Source organism: Hirundo rustica, chromosome 6 (assembly GCF_015227805.2).
Source record: "Hirundo rustica isolate bHirRus1 chromosome 6, bHirRus1.pri.v3, whole genome shotgun sequence".
In the NCBI taxonomy this organism is placed as follows: Eukaryota; Metazoa; Chordata; class Aves; order Passeriformes; family Hirundinidae; genus Hirundo; species Hirundo rustica.
Genome location: NC_053455.1, coordinates 14,811,836 through 14,832,081, shown reverse-complemented (window position 1 = coordinate 14,832,081; position 20,246 = coordinate 14,811,836). Strand labels below are relative to the sequence as shown.

The 20,246-nt window shown below is 36.5% G+C and overlaps 1 protein-coding gene across 3 annotated transcripts in view; it reads right to left on the bottom strand.

The window, feature by feature from the left end:
* The window catches only part of DICER1 (dicer 1, ribonuclease III), a 67,173-nt gene that overhangs the window by 18,200 nt on the left and 28,727 nt on the right, over nucleotides 1-20,246 (bottom strand). For all 3 annotated transcript variants that reach the window (XM_058420847.1, XM_040066139.2, XM_040066136.2), the window contains 14 exons: nucleotides 20,042-20,172; nucleotides 19,004-19,138; nucleotides 18,082-18,242; nucleotides 16,991-17,159; nucleotides 14,455-14,927; nucleotides 10,715-10,847; nucleotides 9,573-9,815; nucleotides 9,323-9,477; nucleotides 7,852-7,984; nucleotides 7,321-7,396; nucleotides 6,105-6,244; nucleotides 2,378-2,557; nucleotides 1,327-1,540; nucleotides 1,091-1,244 (listed from right to left, as the gene is read on the bottom strand). In XM_058420847.1, the coding sequence (XP_058276830.1) occupies nucleotides 1,091-1,244; nucleotides 1,327-1,540; nucleotides 2,378-2,557; nucleotides 6,105-6,244; nucleotides 7,321-7,396; nucleotides 7,852-7,984; nucleotides 9,323-9,477; nucleotides 9,573-9,815; nucleotides 10,715-10,847; nucleotides 14,455-14,927; nucleotides 16,991-17,159; nucleotides 18,082-18,242; nucleotides 19,004-19,138; nucleotides 20,042-20,172 (2,497 nt within the window). The remainder of the gene's footprint in view (nucleotides 1-1,090; nucleotides 1,245-1,326; nucleotides 1,541-2,377; nucleotides 2,558-6,104; nucleotides 6,245-7,320; nucleotides 7,397-7,851; nucleotides 7,985-9,322; nucleotides 9,478-9,572; nucleotides 9,816-10,714; nucleotides 10,848-14,454; nucleotides 14,928-16,990; nucleotides 17,160-18,081; nucleotides 18,243-19,003; nucleotides 19,139-20,041; nucleotides 20,173-20,246) is intronic.

The window sequence follows — 20,246 nt, the reverse complement described above, 5'->3', positions numbered from 1 at the left end:
ACAAAGATTGTACTACCTCATGTCTAAACTGGCATTTTAACCAAGTCATCCTCCAAATAAAGTTAAAATACAAAACCTCAAATACATAGCAAGGTTAATTCAAAAGCCTTTCAAAAACAGTGAAGTTCCTGTCTTGTATTACAGGCAGAATATTAAAATAAAAGCCAGACTGCAGCAACATCTTTTTCATGGCTACCAAGGCTCATTGCAACTAGGGTGATAAACATACCCAGAAAATTATGGTAATAATAATAATAAAATATAATGAAAACAATAGTCAACAACTAGATTTGCATATTAAGTTATTTCACACTTTCACCTGATCCATCTATCATTTTAAGTTTCCATTGAAATTTCCAAATAGGAACTCTAAACAAGTAGTATCTCTAAACAAAATTTACACACTATTACTAAGACTTTTCAGCTTCTTTCAAAAAAACCCCCCAAACATCTGAGACAGATAAGGCCAAAAAACAAAGTTTAAACTAAAATTTATCCTCTCTACATATTTAGCAAGTACCATTGTTTACATATACCAGGTATAACACAAGCCACTTGGCTGACAGGGAATAACTGAACCTCCACAAAGCTTACCAATTCTGCAGAACCTTTGCATACCCAGTACATAAAGTGAGTATCACTCAATATAAAGCTTCTATTAAATGGTCTTCATCATTTGTAATTTTCATATCTACCAACATGATACCTTCCTTTAGCAGGCCTTTGGTGTGCATAAGCAGCAACCAGAGAACAGGGCTCCCATGCAATCTTCCAAACAAAAACTGGTTTCAGTAAGCCACTTCTTGATGAAGTTGCAGTGCTTTATCAAAATACTATGTAAGTTTTGTGGTGAGCTCTACTATTCCTTATAAAAATGTAATGAATCTTGGGATGCCTAAACACTGAAATCCTACTACTATAACTATTGATTTAAAAAAATCTTTAAATTATTTGAAACACTACCAGATGCTTTCAGACTAACAGCATACAGTTCTTAAAAAGCAATTCTGCTGCAGATACTAACATGCCCTTATTACGAGTGTTTGTGTAAGTACAATAGGTACACATCTAAACTATGCAGAGTACTCACCGTGGAATGATAACTGCATCCTGGTAATCTTCTAACTTGAAAATAAAAGGCATTTCTTTTGTATACTGCGTACTGGGAATGCCTGTACGTGCCTCAGATTTCTCAATGTCTTCCATAAACTTAAAGTCAATGTCCAAAGTGCTGGAGTCATCAACTTAAAAAGGAAAATGTGTAATTCAGTTTTGTAGGCTGAACTTTTCTGACAAGTTGTAAGTTACAAAATTTTTTGCTCTTACCAACGTTTAGAGGTAGAACGCAATAGGCTGAATCAGCTTCTGTAGGTTTGAACTCTAGTGCAGGTTTCTCAAGACGAAGAATATGTGAAAAAATGTACTGGTGGAGTCGTGTTATCAACTCAAGCATTTGCAGAGACAGAGTAAAACCAGACTTCTTAAGCTCAATGGATATTGTAACCTCTCCAGAGCGAGTATACACAGGAAAGTGAGGAATCTAAACAAGAACACAATCGAAAGAAATTACAAAAGAAAATCCGAAGTGGGATTCCTCTACAGACTACTGGCTGTTTAGTGCAGATTCTACAGTAATGCTTGACTGACCCTACAGAAAATTGAATCAAATAGGATCAGAATTTTGAACAGTGATGACCCTTCAGTTACAGATGAGACTATGAATGTTAAAGAATGACTAACTTGTTTTTGTAACAGTTCTCCTTGTATTTTACAGCTTTTCTCTTTATAAAAGCTAAGCAGAAAAGGAAGCATTTTCTATTATGAAGAAAGAAATGTGAAAAACAGAAATACTCCTGAAATGTCTTATGTGGACAACAGAAAATAAAATTTGAAAAAAACTTCCTCAGCTGAGTCTTGCCAACAGAAAATGCCTATTAAAATTTTCTGAAGAAAGAGGTGCCAATTTCAATTAACATGCCCACTTTTTATGCTTCTGCTGCTGAACTAGGAATGCTGAGAGGATTTGCTACCATGGCTTTTGTACAGATAAGGCAGTGCAGTGCAAGCCACCTCTGTAGCTGGTATGTCTACTCCTATCATGCCTCATACAAAAAAAGAGGGACATCTTGAATTTACCAATGCAAAATACAAAATTTCTAAACCAAAAGTTTGGCAAAAATGGGTTGTTCTATCCCTAAAGACGGAAAAAGAAGTGGTGACTTGATTGGATGGACAGTGATGCTTATTTTCTGGAGGTTACTTGATACAAGCAATAATTTATGGTCATTTTCAACTCTTCACTCTGTTGGGTAGGGATTAAGTGGGAAATAACAGGTTGCAAAGCACACAGAATAAGAAAAGGAAACAGATCCCTTACTTGAGGTATAGGTTTGGCTGTCAATATGCCAAAACATCTTGTTGTATCCTCAGGAGGATATAGCTTTCGTCTCCTGAAGTTGAGCTCATCAGGTAGAGGAGTCGTCAACACCATTCCTATTACATATAAGTAACAGGGCTGATCAGGTTTGGGATAACTATCCCTCAAACACTCTGGAATCTGAAAAAAAAAAAATAAACAAAACCCACGTTAACATGATGAAACCCAGCAAATTTCACCTAGTTATTATTCTTTGAAAAAGTCCTCTTAGGTTTATTTGGAAACACATTGCAAAAAATAAGCAACAAAAAAAAATTATTCTGGGTTTAAGCAGTGTTTTCTTTCTTAACCAAAAAATGTTTGGCCAGCAGCTATGAGATTTTCTTTGTCCTCAGTAGGTGATCTGGGGGACAGAGGATGGCTTTTCACAAGACAACTTACCAAAAATTCTGAAGAAGACTTACTAACAGCCTGTCCTATTGGTCCCCATAAAGCTTCTGTAACTTTTCTAGTAGATACTGGAGCTCAAATGTCTGCTCTCAAAGTTGAAGATGCCTCTTCATGGGGAATTGTTCCCTCAAAAAAAGGTCTATTTGTGGTGGGTGCTTTTGGACATGCCCAGCCTCAAGAGATTGCTAAGGTAAGGTGCTGGTTGCCAGGGAAGGAGAAAGTGATTGAGACTAATAATTCTGGGACATTTCCCTACAAATTTATTAGGACAGGACCTCCTGAAGAGAAAGTCGTAGACCAATAAAGAAAGTAGAATATGGGTGTTTGGGAAAGAAATCCACCATCTACGCCTAGGAGGTGCTGACCCAGCTCTTCCTCCCTCCCTTGTAACCAATGCCAAGCCTTACCCCTTTATCCTTGGGAGCAAGTACAGATCACCCCAGTTACTGACTACTTGAAAAACAAAGGGATACTGATTCTCCCTGTAACTGAGTGCTGCATTACCATCCATAATGCCTCATCCTCCATTGAGGAGGCATGAGCCAAGATGAAAGACGTAAGTGATCAAGCTGGAGAACTATTTCAATCTATGCAAACATGAGAGATTGGTTTGATGGATCATAACCTAGATCACGGGTTACTGCCCTCTCAAAATCTGTAGAGCTTATATAATAGGGAAAGTTGCCAGCACAACTTAAGAGTTGCAACAGTAACTGGATTTGTATTTTTAATTGTTGGCACTAGCCTGGTTACGTGCATAATAACACGCTTATTCATCTCCCTTTCCCCCTCTCTTTGCTACACTTGTATCACCACCATGGGAGACGACCATATCCATGTTCCTCAAAGCAAGGTAGAACCCACAGGGTGGAATGTCCTGAATGAGTAAAAAGTAAGGAATGTTTCTTCATTGCCTCTTTGAAGATTAAGGTTTGAAAAATCAAGTTTCAAATTGCCTCTAACATAAGTCTTAGAAACTGCTTTGTTTTAGAAAATGAAGCACCCTGTTTGAAAATTATTAAAACAGCTTGTAGTTGATACATCAAGCAAGCAAGTAGCATATTTCTGACAGATCATGAGAGCCAGCCAATGAACTTTACGCAGTGGACGTGCTGTTGCCACTCTCAAAACCCTCTATACACAAGTGGCCGACAGGTGCTACCAAATCTACACAGTGCTGGAATCTTTGCTGTCTGTGCTGCCCTACACTACCCTGGGAAGCTGCTCGTGCCCCCTACACCCCGTGCTGGTCCCACTGCCATGGCTCTGCTCCCTCACTGGCAAGCCTGACTGCTCTGCGAGGGACTTCACCGGAGAGAAACACATTGCACGTGATGCAGATCTCCCCCACTGCACCCTGTAAGCCAGCATGGGACTGGTAGCCCCTTTCCTGTGCATCTCATAATTTTTTTGGGCATTTTCCAACTTTCCAATTTTCTCTCTTTCCTTCCTCTTTTATAAAATGTAAAAGTATTGTATTATCGCCTTGGATCACATCATTTAACCTTGTTTTTGTTTTAATCCTGCTTTCAGGTATGCTTAGAACCTTCCTTTCTGCTGTAGTGGATGGAGGCAAAACATGCCTCTCCTCACTTTAAGCAGACGGAAACAAGCTTTGATTCAAATGTCTGCATTTAACCAGTAATACTAGAGCACATTTTATGTCCATGATCTGTGGAAATTAACAACAGAATGGAAAAATAAAAGGTAAAAAGGAAAATGTGCGTATTTAGGAAAAAAGAAAAAAAAAAGCTTGACAGAACTTACAGCTTCATTAACACAGATTCTTTTTCCAGCAGAATTATTTAAAAGTATCAAAAATGTTTTGATCACTTGGGACAAACACTAACAAAATTCAATACACTGCCCCTTTGCCCAGGCACTACACTATATGAGTTTTCTCATTACAATTCTAGCTTGCAGATATGAACACTCTCAACAGCCACAAGCACTTTTAATTCTGCTGCTCATATTTCTCATAGATGATAAGTAACCGCTTTATGTTTGGTAGAAGTTCATTACTTTGCAGATCTCAAAATGATCCTCCTGTTTATCTAAAACTAAATTGCAATACATGTAGTCCTGGATTTTAAAGTTACACTGCAGTAAAACTACGGCCTTGGCTTAATGGAAAATTACTCACGAATTTAATAACTACATTAAACCCAAGAGGATCTTGCAGACCTTAAACATTTGCCAAAGCATCTTTTCCAGATGTGAGAAGTTGGGACAAAGGCAAGGGAAAGTATTCTTAGATTCCCTATTAAAAAAGAAATAACTGAGCAAGAATGATGCATCACTTGACAAATCAACTCCTCTGAATGAGATACCATAATCTTACATTTTATGAATCACCCCATTCCAACAATCACTGGGTGAGGTAAGAGGACAGAGAAAAGCACTTGTAACAAGAAATACTGTGCAAAAATGCAAACCGTGCATCTTTGTGAAATGCAAAGATTATCAGATTCTGTATGAATTACTATTACTCTCCTATTCAAAGGACCTTAGACAGAATCTGTAACTGTAGAAGAAAAAGGAAGATTCCAGAGTAGTTGCAAAATACTCTGAACAAAGCTTCTTTTCTCCATTTTCTCTTAAAAGTATTTCCAATTCCCCCACAAATACCATTTAAGAAGTCTAATTTTACAAATTGGTGTGGTTGAAGTCTGTTTTAACAGACTGTGAAAACGTTACTTAACACAGAGCCGTATTTTCTTGTGTGACCCTTTCAACAAATCAAGTATAATATTAAGTATAATATTTAGAACGGCTTTAAAATTAAAAAAAAAATTAGAAGTACACTTATTTGATATTCTAAGATTTAAATCAGGAATTATGGAATTCTGTGTTCAACAAGGAAACCTGCCAAACTAAACCAAGCATCCAAAAAAAACCCCTCAAACATATTTCTGTAGTTAGCCCGGGACACATCTTTAGTCTTCTATTATTTGTCATAACAGAAAGCCAGTAATAAGGTAAAGATTTTACAGATTATTAATGCAGGACTGTTTTCCTCATTATTTTCTTACTCGGCAAATAATTATTTGCCAACAAGCCCTTCAGAAAGTGAATGCTGTTTGAGCTTACAGGCATGCTTCCAAAGCACGTGGTACCATAAACTCAGGTAGCACTGCAGGCTTCTACAGAGTTAGAACAGCAAAGTATTTCCACTCTAAATACAAGACTTCTAAAAATTTCTAATCAGCTAAGATCAAGAGTTGGCAATTCTGTCTTATTAGTACGCAAAGCATTAGATCCAGTAAGTGATACTAACAGCTTTAGGATAGCACTGTCTTCGTTTTGTAGAGCCTGGCCTCCCTGGAACACTGGTTTCTTCTTCATCATGTAAATCAAGTTCCTCCTCATATTTAACCGTTTCTTTACCAACTGGCATCAAATGGTCATCCAGTTCACCTGAATATTACAAAAGAATACAAAGAAATAGCATTATGAGCAAATCAAACCTTGGTTCCCTCAGAATAGTGAAATCGCTTGTGAAAACACTCACACGTAAGGTTTTAAAATACATGGACTCTGCAAGGCTCCAAAAGTGCAGCTTTGGGGGAAAAGTGATAAAGACTGAATTTTGAGCAAAAATGCTTATTTGTAGTAAAAAAGAATCTTATAATTACAAAATTGAAATTTGTAACAAAGATATCTGAGAATTCTTTTCACCCATAAAAAGTGATCTCTGAATGAAATTTTGAAATATTTTGAAATCATTCAAATGGAGTTATACAAAGGAAGTGGGAAAATTTATATTTCTCTATTATTATAAAAAGCAAATTACTGCTGTTGAATGTGCACTTTTCAACACTGGGTTGAGCCACCATCAGGGTGCCATTCTTGGATATATTTGTTGGTATGAATTCAGTGTTCAAAAGGTTTAACTCAGAAAAAAAATACTAACCCCAGACCTACAATTCTTTTTGCTTTTAAAAATGCATAAATACTTCTGTACTTCAAAAATACAGTAACACGGAGTTATCTTTAAAATGTTCCACAATGAAGAACAAGCTCCATTATACTTACTAGAAAAAAGAGCTATTTTTTGGACCATGCTCTATTTTTGGACCATGACTTAGAACACAGTAGAAAAAGCAATAAATTTAGCACTGTGTATTTTATATTTTATCACAATTCACTTTAAAAACCATCTTCTTTTGGCTGACCTATAATCAGTATCTTCTAGAGAATAAGACTCTTTTCCCCTATTAAGTATATTCAGTGCCAAAATCTTTGTCTCTTGTACTAAAGTTGCTTCTGCTGTTTAATGCAAAATTTGTTAAATGTTGCTGTTTGTTTAACTTCAGCTTACGAGGTGTAAGCTAAATTAGTAAGTATGTGACCCCATCACGAAACAAGGCAAGCAAAAGAAAGCTGCAACAGTTGTCTACAGCAGAAATGCATGTACATATATAACATCCATACCATGTGCAACTTCTCTATAAAATGTACTTTAACAAAGAGGTAGTTTTTCCAGTTCTTACCAATTTTGTGCAGTTTTTCACAGCAAATAAGAGCTACAACTCTCTCAGCCAGTCTTGCACAACTCATTGGAGGGCCCTATAAACATTTAAATACTTTGTAAAAACTTTGGTTTACAAGCACGTTACTTATGTATGTTTAGTTTAACACAAGCATTTGAGGCAAGCAAAATTTCTGTAAAAAACACATTGATGGCAGTTTTGTGAAGATATTCAGGCTAGTTTTTCCATGGAAACCAAAATTACAAGAACTCAACTATACTTCTGATCAAAACCAATAAAGGACAAGTGCAAAAACAATAATGTACAAGGAAGAATATCTAAATATTTTTGCCTTTAGCATAAACAGTAACTGATGGAAAATGAATTGTAACAAAAATAGATAGTGACCTAAAAACAGTTAGAGAGCAAGCACAATACAGAAAAAACTAGTTTTCATTACCAACAGTGAAACTAAACCTAGAAAAGGCACAGACCAACTCTTAGCCCAACATATTAATGTATTACCATGCTTTTCCTTCCCCAAATACCTACAACAATTGATGCTCGAAGAGGTGAGTTGATTGGCAGGTAGAGAGTAGAGTAAAACGTATGGTCAGGTAGTTCCCGGGTCTTACACTTGGGAGCCAGGTGTGTAAATGGATCACTTGGTAACCTAGCACAGTACCTAAATTGACAAAACATTTTACACATCATCAAATCCTGCAAATTGAAAGCTAAACACATTTCAGTTGAACCTTACCTTACTTTCGTGAATGCTAGGAAGATGATTTCAGGCATACTGAGCACGGTAAAGCTATACTACTGACTCATAGTCAACTAACTTCTGAGCAGAAGACCTCCAAAGTCCTTTATCACAAACCTTGTCTCCAGAAAGGTCACTCCAGCTTGTAATAATGCACAAGGATGGATCCTGCTAGGTCCCAGGGTTCCTATTATGTCTCCTGAGTTTACTGCTGTCGTATTTCTCCTATTGATCATGGTTTCCCCCTCCCACCTTTCCTCCCTTGTACTGACTTCACTCTCTCCCAACCTGGCATTAAATGCCAACATCCTGACGCTAAACGGTGCTGGACCTCCTAACAATCCAGAAGTAATGCCACACATAATCAGCTGCCAGGCAGCCTTTGACCATTCGCCATCTGCCATTTATCCTTCAAATATGACTGCTTTGAGAGGCTTTATTTACCAGACAGTCCATCAGAATGGTCTCCAACTCAAGAATTTAGCTATTAAGGTAGTACTTTGCCAATTGCATCAAAAGCTTTACTTAAGTACATGACATTCACTGCTTTTCATAGAGTCAACCACTTCATGACACTTCATGAAGGAGATAAAAAGCCCTCAGTAAAACTTGGTTGGTTTCTTCCAACTCTCTTTTCTTCATGGTCGTAAAAACTGTTGCCATGAGGACTTGGTCCATAGCATTCCATATGACTGTAGTTAAACTGACTGGTCCACAGTTCCCTGGATCTTCTTCCTTGTCTTTTTTGTCTTCCTAGCACTGAGAAGCTCCTAATTACCATTGCCTTACAGAGCTGATATTTGAGTAGCTCCCATCATGTCTTGTGGACTTTAATTACTGTGGTTTTGTTTGTAAAGATGACAGGATTGGTGTTACAAATGTGAATATATTAGAACTGGAAGATTTAACTACTGTTTTAACAGTTCTTTTATTTATTTATTTCTAAAGCTAGCTTGACAAGAGCAAAAATGCAAATTTACTATACATTTTGAAGCTGAATGTTTCCAGGGAAGCTTTTAATTAAACAGGAATCAACATCTCTACGTTTATTATCAGAGCTGGAACCTCTAGAAGGACAAAGTTCAAGAAAGCAAATAATCCCTTCAAACCTCTGTGACCACCTTCTTTAGGAGAAAAGATTTTGTCAAGATGCCTAAGAAGAAATGTGTGAAATGCCCCAGCCCATGCATCCATGTGGCAAGACCGACTAAGAAACTTTTTATTCAATGACGTGAAGTAAGAAATGAATATACCTCTTACCTATTTATGTGTCCAATAGCAGTGTTAATTGTAACCCTTGGACTGTTCTCATCTGGCCTCAACACATAGGGTGGAAAGACATCATCATCATCGACAATGGGTTCAGTTTCAGTTTCATTGGCATCAACAGATTTTGAGCATTTGTTTCGGAGGATCTTAGCATTTTAAGAACAGAACATGGTAAGAGATGTTTTTTCCCAGAAAAAAATACACTTAAAAAACCCCCAGACCCACTCCTTTGACCTCATACCTTCTCAATTGCTTTGTACGTCTTAAGATCTTCTTCAAAACTTTTGATTTTGTCTGTATCTGCTAACATAATGTAATTGGAAATTGGTGCTCTAGCTCTTCCTTTTGACTGCACATAGGAACGGTACTCTGTGGGCAAATCAAAACGCACCACCAGGTTGCATTTTGGTATGTCAACACCCTCTTCCACAATACTAGTAGCAATAAGTAGGTTGGTCTCATGTGCTCGAAATTTTCTAAGAACCTGCAAAAGTAATGAAGACAAATTTGACGTATTACTCCAAGATCTTTCCATTGTGAGATTCAACAAAAGGCAGTAAAACCAAGATGAGTGGCTCAAACACACCCAAAACATGTCCAGACATGAAAATACAGAACTATTACGAAGACTCTTTTCAGAAACGTAGCAAGACTATTTATCAGAACCAGCAGCTTTCTAGGAATAAAATCAGGTGTGTGGAATCACATGTGTCTCAGAAGCTTCTATAACCCCTAGCAACGGAGAGGATCCCCCCCTATTTACTCACAAATTTTCAGTTGTAGTATTAAAGAAAAAAACAAATGCTGCTTTCAGGACACCATCTTTTCCCAAACATTCCTGAGGCTGAAGCATCCTCAGGAGGTAGAGCACATTCTAGAGCTGGCACTTCTAATATTTATATTATATATGAAACAATACTCAGGAAAAATGTGGTGTCTGGAGCACAACCCAGCGAGAATGAGCTTTAAATGATGTAAAAATTTATAAAGTTTAATGATTAACCACATTCACATTTAGAAAAGATAAATATTAAAATATTAACTACTGAAAATGTCAGTAGGCCTGACATTCTTTACATTCTTAACATATTATTGTATTACCACTAACATAATGCAGAAAAATTAGATAAGGATCTGACAAGATATAAACATGATTTTACATTAAGTTTTAATTTCTATTTGTGTAATGTGACACAGCAATGTCTCCAAACATGCTTTTATTGTTTTACAAACATCCCCAACAAGTACACATATTTGTTAAAACAAAGCAATAAACCTCCAATGACTGTGCCCCAGACTCTGACTGTTAATTTGTTTTCAAAGACATACACACACAAAAAGGTGACTACCGCCAGCTAATTTTTTTTTTCCCCTTCAAGTTACCTCTTCCTGTTTTCTAAATTCTATTTCCATCTGCTTGTTACGAGGCTGGTTCTTGCCAATGCCATGTCCAGTTATAAAATTGCTACTGATGTAAGCCAGTTCTGGATCTTGCTTGCCAGCTTCTTTTATCAACCTAAAAATATTACACGTGTTTTTAGAAGTTACATAACCTACAAAATGGAGGAAAATCTATTATTTTTAAGACCTGTATTAAAAGGAAAAGTGGAAGCATGACAATCACGTCATGTTTACACAAATTGACTGCGGTTGTCTCAGAAACCTCTCTAAGGTTACCACAAGACAGACTGCATACAGAAATACAAGGAGTGCGCACACATCACGCACATTTCAGAATTATCATGGTAAAACTAGATATTTTTAATCCAATCTATTACTCTAAGGTTCCCTGTTGTTAAAGCACTCCACTCAAAATTACTTTGTTAATCTTTTTCTGCAAGCTCTAGCTGATTTTAGAGGAAAGACTTGCTTCCTCAACAAAAGTATGTTTCTTCAGCATAAAATGTTAACTTCTAGGGTAAAATGTAAGATTGTAATTCTACTTAATATTAGAATATACATTTTGTTCAAGTATACTGCTGACAAAATGTTGGCCTGTTTTTCTCAAGAGCAATGCTCAGCCTACATGGTGAGACGTCCACCGCTTGTGAAATTAACTCAGAGGACATAATACAATTCTTTAAAAGGAATACTCAACTGGGATGTGAGGAGCATTCATACTCTCACTTTATTTCCACTCAATTTATTCTTTATGTCATAGAAGCAGAAAAGGCTGACTTTTGTAGTGCTCTGATTTCACAGATAAGGTAGAAGATTGCTCACCTAAATAATGCACTACATCTAAGAATGAGGCATTTATGGATTTAAAACCACAATTACAGCATGCAAGCAAAGAAAGAATGCTGGAGCATTAGTTGATCAGTTTTCAGGATGATCAGAATTTGAAATTACTTAACTGTAACAGGCTTTTGAGCGGGAGAGCCAACAAAAAACAAGGGATTATATACAGTAAATAATCCTGTGCATGTGTCACTATAACCATCCCAGTACTACTCTGCTCAAAGCATATCATCATGCTCATTACCAGGTGCTCCCCACAGCCAAAGATCAGCCTGCATCTCTACACCTCCAACAGCAACACAAACCTTTCCCAAAAACATCTCTAGCACTTCTGTCTGCCAGAGAAGTAGATGGATGCTGTGCCAGTCCCCAGCTACAAGCCTGCCATCTGCCCAGCAAGCTGCTGCCAAACCAGAGGGAAAATGGCAAAGTTCTCCCTGCTCCTTTTACTCCTGGAAAACTACTTAAGTCTGGGCCCCTTTCCTAGTCCCAGTTTTAAACAAAATTTATGGGAACATAAAACACCTTGAAGGCTTTCCTCCTTTGCAATCTGTTAAAACTGGAATGAACAGGGAGATAGGCAAGAGGACAGAAAAGGGGCATACAGTTTGCCATCCTTAGGGAAGCAGACTAGAAGGATCCTCCTGTGCTGAAGAGCAAACATGGTTTGTTAATTCAAGGCCAAATGGAGTTACATTTCTGTATGCAGTCTAGGTTCTTGAGACACACACTCTAAGAAAGTATGGGTTAATAACTGCACAGAAATATTTTTTCTGTATTTCTTTTTCAACATGGCATTTCTGTGAGGTCAGACAAATTGAGTACCCACTAAGCATCTCAAACATTCTTACTTCAGTTCACTTGCATAGAAATGGACAATTAAAAGCATCTGAATAATCACTTCATTGCAAATCTTTGCCAAGTTCCTGAGAAATATATAGGACTTCAACCTTGTGACTTAAAGAAAACTATTTGTAGTAGGTAACAGGTGGTGTTTTTCAAATAGATACAAGAACTTCTGCTTTCAAACCCTTTTCTTAAGGGAGGTGAGAGGCACTGCAATGCCAGTGAAAGGAAACTGGGCTTTAGAAAATGTCTTCTATCCTGAAAGGAGCTTATAGGCACCAGAACTGAAATGTATACACCAAATTAAACAGTGAGCAAGCCACTCCATCAACTGAGTGCAATAATAAAGAATGAATTTTGCCCTTCTTCAGTCATCCTGAATTTCATAAAATGGTATAACTACCTTAATAACTACGTTTTAAGAAAAATGATACTTCTGCTTTAATTCAGCTCCATTTAATGAGCCATACTGGAATACTGGAAGTAGCTGTGATACACTAATTCAAACACTCATGACTTTCTCATTCAGTATAGAGTCTTTCCACTATATATAGCCTAAGTACAGCTATCATCAGCAGAGGCCCTTGGAATTGAATGTACTCTGCTGAAAAGAGCCTAGAGTGAGCTTCTCTACCAAAGGCTTCCAGTCTTAATTCCAACAGCTCAAGTCTGATGATCAGTATCTGGTATTCTGAAATCAGGTGCTACATGAGGTAAAGGAGCATTTTGAGAGGCTGGCAGCTAGCTTTCAGAAAGGATAAAAAGTCACATGTAGTTTTATATTTTACCACCAATAACCTCTACTCAAGGTGCATAAAGCTCAAAATTACAGAATTTGATCACGTATTTCATCTAGAGTCTGTATTCTGTCAGGTTCAACAGCAGTTAGGATACTGTATAGTGTATAAATCACAGAATTAGTGAATGCACAACGGAAAACCAATATGGATTTAAATCACATTCATAACTGAACAGAGAAGAAAAAAGTTTTCAGAATTCTGTTCGTTCCCTGTAGAGTAATGAAATACTTGCTTCAGCTCAGCAAAAGACTCTTAATGTTATTTCTTCAGGACTTATTAGCAGAATATGTCCATTTTGCTGAACAGCTTGATTTGCCTTATACTGCAGATCTATGTGAACATATTAAAAATGCAAAAAAGGAAAAGAGAAAAGTTGACAAAAAACATGTAGGCAAGTCTGTAGACCAAAGGATATGTTATGCACTTATTAACTTGAACAAAAATGTACCACTAGAGGGGTCAAATTTAGAGGTACCCAGAATGCAATGAACATCTCACACAGGACATTTACTACCCTATCAGAGAAACCCATCAAAAACCAAAACCAGGACAGGTGTTTCAGTCATGTTATTCACAGTTTGTGGCAAATAGCTTTTAACAATTAAGTGTTATACATAACTAATGTATCACATTCAAGAATATGAACTGATTCATAACTACAATATTGCCAGTTGGCAATTACTCCCACATTAATATTTTTCTTGGTGGAGACATTAAGAAAGCACTTAATGTTTGACTAAATACGCGCTTTATAAACATCAACTGCGAAACTAGTACTGGTAAATCTTGAGACATATTTTTGCAAGGGTAAATTTGATTTTTCTCTAGACTTGGATCATATAATACTGTGATTTAGTAGGTTAATGGTGAGATTTCCAGAAGTACTGAACTCAGTAGGCTAGAAAAGTTTCCAACATTCATTGAAAATATAAATCTAAAGACCAATCATAACAAATCAGTATAGGCTTGTTTTCACAGGTTTAGTATAATATTTCACATTTTGCCTTCTAAAGGAATCAAATTAAAAACTCAGGTCTGAAATAAGTCCTTGAGTACAACTTTCAAAGACCTATGTTCTTCCCATACGCTTTAGAAATACTCTGTATGAATGAAACTTTATGAACAGATTTATGAAAATACAAGGCAATCCCCAATAATTCATGATATTAACACCCCGGCAGCTGAGACTGCCTTTTTTTCTTCAGATTGTTTTTTTTTTTAAATAAAAAGCTTTACCTATTTAGAACCACTGCTGTGTATCTTCTTTCCACAAAAATAATTCCACATAAAATATTAGTAAAGGGAGATGGGAAATTAGTCTCTGGCTTCTCTTTCTCCTCAATTTCTTCATCCTCATCATCATCTTCAGAATCACTCCAAGATACGTAATTATCCTGATTCCTATTGTTATACCATTCAACACTTTCAAACTGCTGCCGTTCATATGGTTTGTATTTGCGCAAGATTTCAAGCAGCTTTATTACTTTTGGGGTCACAAATTTCAGGTCAAGTGAGGCAGGCGAGAAGTGCTCTTCACAGAGTGCATGTATTTTCCTTAGGAAAGTGTCTGTAAACAATAAAAATTTCCTGTGCAGCTCCTCTTGTTCATGTTTGATATACTTCTGCAGCTCTCTCACCATCATCCCAGCTACCTTATCTGCACACCACGGTCCCAGAACAACCAACACAGCTCGACAGTCTGACAATATCTACAACAAATGAATTCAAGGATCAGTTCAAAGAGTACATTCATGAACTATTCATTTAAGACTAGGGGCTTTTTCTCTAACAGCAGTCTTTGTAAGGATTATGACAATTTTTCTACTTAAAAAAATGCAGGAGTCTGTTTTTCTTATTTAGACGACCTTGGGAAATTTGGTGTTTCTAATGGAGCATATTCCCACCCCCCTTAAATTACTACCAATTAATTTCAAACTGTACATTTCTGAATCTCCAAAAAACCCCAACCTTAATCAAAATTCTGCCATTTTTTAGAACTGCAATTTGAAATTTATACTAAAAAGGAGAAGTCTTTTTGAAGCAGCTAGATAAACAAAGCAAAAATCCTTGTCTTTATTATATAACATAGAATTAATAGAATAAACACTTTACTGGGCATTTTTACCTAATTTACTACTGACAGCTGGGAGAGTTTCAGAAGTATATAACCAGAAAGTTGTACAGTGGCTTTAAGGTAGCCTTAGGAAGTCTATCCTTTCAAAGGAAAAACAGAATACAGTGGTTTGTACATGTGGGTGGAACAGTAAAAAGAGAGAACTATGTCCTATTCATGGAAAACAGAACAGGCATTAGAATACCATCATAATCTTATCTGATGAGAAGTTTTTCCTCTGGAAGAGTGACGTTGTCAGACAATAAACAAGGAATTCAGAAATGGGGTACACTGATAAAACTATTAATCGGACTTATCATTTGGATGCCCTATATTGTACCAGAAGAACTACAACTGAACTACAACAGTCAGGATGCTAGTTCTTAGCTGCTGCTTTAATTTCTCTTCCTTCTTCCCCTGTATGAGGTAATAAAGAACAGGCTATCATCTTTGGCTAACCTATCTTCTGTGAAGTTTACTAGATCTAAGACGTGAGGGCAAAACTATCTAGACTAATTGTAACTGTCTGCAGAGGCTTGATACCCTACATTGCTGAGACACACACAGCATCTCAGTCTGAAACTCATTTCTTTTCTTAATATGGGTGCCTCCATCTTCTCAGAGAGCTACTGGTTTAAAACAAGCACAGAGGGTTACAAGCTTTAGGTGTACAGCAGCTAATGCACTCTTCTGGACTCTGCAAGTCATGAAGACTGCCTCCAGCCAGCATTCCTTACGTATTTTAGCCTATTATGATTTAAGCTTAGCACAAAAGTAAGCAGGACTTCCAATTCTCATGGACTGTAATAGGCTGCCTTATATACCATCTTTCCCCCTGGCACAAACAGTATTTTATAAACATTGTCAGAGTCCTAAGTTTCTAAAAATGCTAAAGGAAACCAGAGTATTTTGGACTGAAGTAAGAAACACATTCTCCAGATTTCTCGTGGACTGTTACAGGAATAGTCACAGTAGTGACTCACTACTGACTTCTTGTTCAAAGACTGACATATCTACACAGTTGTAACTTAGCAGGCAATTCCAAACTAGGAAGGTCAAGCAGTGTTAAAAAAGATACCTGGATCCCCTGTGTGAAAGGTCCCTGCTAAAAACTCCACAACTTCTGGACCATCCCCTGCCAAAGGTCAGGACAACACAGGGGCAAACACAGAGAAAGTCAGGGGAAAGCCTGAGATTCAAATTCAGCTCCAGCAAGGTATGGCACTAGTCCACTGCTGTTCTAAGATAAACTACAAACCATGTACATCTCTGGCTGGAATTTTTGCCTAAATCCTTCCTCTATCAACTTTTAATACAACAGGGTACAATCCAAACTCCTCCTGAAGCATTATTTCCTCTTTTGTACTGAATTAATCAAAGGTCATAGGAAATTGTGAAACGTCAAATTCTTGACTTCACAGAAAAGGACCTACAACATCAGGGAGCTAAGTGAATCTCTAATCAATGCCTGACATTGAAGCCCCACTCATTTATGAAAACAACTGCATGTTAAGGAAACACAAAAATCAGAAGTGTTTTTGCTTCAGGTAATCAAGGATGGCTAGCTAAGGAGGTTTCAGTTATGTAACATACATGGCAAAGAAAAGCAGTAGTAAGATTTCTATTCCCCTGGTTTCTCACATTTCTTGATATTCTTACCTGCTTAGAAATTAAGGTAGAATCTCTTTCTTTTGAATGTACAGATATGTTGCAGTCATTTAGAAAAGCAAGTCCTTCATCCAATTCCTTTAATAATCTTCCATACAACCCACTTTTGTCAGTATATGGTCCACAGTCTACAACAATCTCACATGGCTGAGAAGTATATCTTAATGAGGGCAAAGATCAAGTTAATCACAGCTTCTGAAAGCCAGAACTATTTCAGCTCTTAAGGTTATACAGAAAATTCAAGAACATTTCTTTCCCCACCATGAATCAATAGTTATTAAAAGTTATACAGTTAAACACTTCAGAAAAACCTCCACCACCCAAAATACTGAACTACTTAATTCTAGATACTGTTCCAATGCACTCCTAAAATGAAGGCTAATACTGCTATCCTCATTTCAAATATAGGAAAATTTGAGCAAATTCTATTTATTACACCAATATCTTCAATTATTTTTCCATAGTGCACTCTCTTGCTATACAAAAGAAAACCAATCCACATAATGTAGATCTATGTCTATACATACATTTACGCAAGTAAAAAAATTACTATTCTTGAATGACAGCAAGAAATTCTTAAAAGGAAATGGTTCAGACAAGTTCAAAAAAATGCATTTAAAACATTTACAAATGATGGTAGAAGAAAATATGCTACATAGCAGTCATTTTACCCTAATTTCCTCTGCAACAAGTCATCGCATTATCACCTTTAATTTAAACAACATTCACAGGATTCTAGATTCTGTATCTCACTTGTTCTGTTATTTAAGTGTTCACTACTTTCTCTCATCTCCCTCTATCCTTCATTAGCATTTAAAACCCAGGCTATGCATCTGGGGGGAAGGGGGGAAAAAGGCAACGTTTTGTTTTTTTAACTACAGAAAATCTCTCCTTACCAAGGCAAATCAGCCTTTATACTCAAAAGCCATTTAACATTCCATCTCCACCCTAAATGGAATAGCAACATCATATAAACACAAACTTTTCTAAAATTAGTAAGACAAAATATTGCTACTGGTTCATTCCTCTATCCAGAATGAAAATGCAAGCATCAATTTACTAACAATCATTATAAAACACACCTGTCTAAAACCACCAAATCAGTTGCAGTTTCAGCATTGCTCTTCAAAATTTTCTCCAGTTTCTGGATCTTCTCCTCTAACTCAGCAGGATCACATTTCCCATTTAAAATGGAAGCTGTTAATCCCAAAATTCGAGGACATGATGGATAATCCTCACAGATCTGTGAAACAAAATCAAATAAATTATTTACAAAAGGTATCCTGTTATCCTACCGGCAAACTTATGATGCTTAGGCTGGAAAATTTTATTTCAATAACAAGTGTTGCAAAAGGAACCAAACACTGAATTAATATTTTCTGGTCTACTGACTGGAATTTAAACAGCCATCACATTTAAAGGTAAATATTTACAACATGGAAAAATATGAACAGTTAGCATTAAACAGAATATTCTGTTCACAGAATACACACAACACATAATGTAATACTTCCATGCCATATAAAAAAAGCACATGCACTTGAAAAGAGATTTGGAAAGATACTTATTATGCAGGTATCTCTCATTTATAAGCGAAAAAAGACATGGAGCCAATAATATTTTGAAAAGAGCCCCAGAAACACTGTTACAGAGCAGCATTTTTAAAAATACTAAAAACTGATTAGGATATCCCATTCCCTAACTCATTTATTTTAATAATGAATTTTAAAAGTTCCCCTAATTCAATAAATTTAGCTTGTCTGTTCAAGACAGATTTTTCTTTAATCCCCACTGTAAAACACAGTAAATACATTACTCTTCTACCACATAGTACCACTGAAGTCTTAATACAGTAATTTCACAGTCCCAGGAACATGCTAACATTGCTTCCACTAACATTTTTTTGGTAGCAAAAGTTGCCTTAAAAGGTTCCCAATTCTCCAGCTCTCCCACTGACTTTTCCTCCTCAACCAAGTATATTAAACATTCACACAATAAATGCACCTTCATAATTTCACGGTAGGGATGATCCTGGATTGCAAGATGGCACTCATCAAACACCAGAAGATTAATACTTGACAGGGATAAATACTCATTTCTCAAAACAGTCAAAGCAACATGACATGTCATAACCAGAACCTAGATTGAAAGGAAAAAAATGTCAGTAACAAGTAAAGTACAAGCTGTCTGAGGTCAAGGAGGTCAAGGTGAAGGAGGAAAAGCTTTCTGCAGGCCTTGTGAGACAGCACTGGCAAATATCAACCTCTCTTCATCTACCTACACCAGGTAAGGACAAAAGAGAATAAAACATTCTCTACTGGAGAAAGCCATCTGTCTGAATGGGAGTACATTTATGCATGTCTGTATCTCTCCAGTCACATGCCTAGTTAAAAAATGAATACAACAGACAATCTCAACACCTATCAGACCACAGAACAAGTACCATTAATCCCTAATAAATTAATTTAGTATCCCTATATATGCCCTATCATCATGTCTCTGGCAAGAAAGATAGCTCTTCATAAGCTCTTAACTATTTGCAGCTGTAACATTAAGTAGGATGTTATCAGAATTATTTTTAAAGAAAAACTTATTTCTTGTACAGTAACACATAAATATTTAGTTTGTTAATAGAATTGTTTTTACACTCACTTTGAACTTCACTAAGTATAGTAACACTTTCTTCTATCAAGGTTTCCCATATGCCATAGAGCATTACTAATCACCAGAAAGTAAACCCCAAAACCTGAACATTTAATAAAATTTTAATTGCATTTAAAATATAGTATGCACACTCAGAATTTCTTCTGCAATCAACATCATCAACAAGTTATGAAGATTGATAACAAAGGACTTAGAGGATGGGTTTTTATAAACAACCTGAAAACATCTACATTTATTTGCCTCAAAATAAACACACAAATATTACAAATATGCTGGATTTCTTTTTTAAAAAGACTGAATGTATAATTGGAAGGAATCACTTCTGATTCAACCTAACTCTCTGTATGCCTTGCTTATAGCTTTTACTTAATACATTACCTGATGCTTAGAGAATTCCTGACTCCACTTCTCTTTTGTCCATGATTCAGTTATCTCCAAACTTGAATACTCTCCCACTTTAAGGTCTGAATGTGTCCTGACAGCTGACACTTGTTGAGCAACTTGATTTGCTTAAGGGAAAGAAATAAATTTCATTTACATAAAGGTCTTCTCATGCTTTAATTTATAAGATATATGCCATACG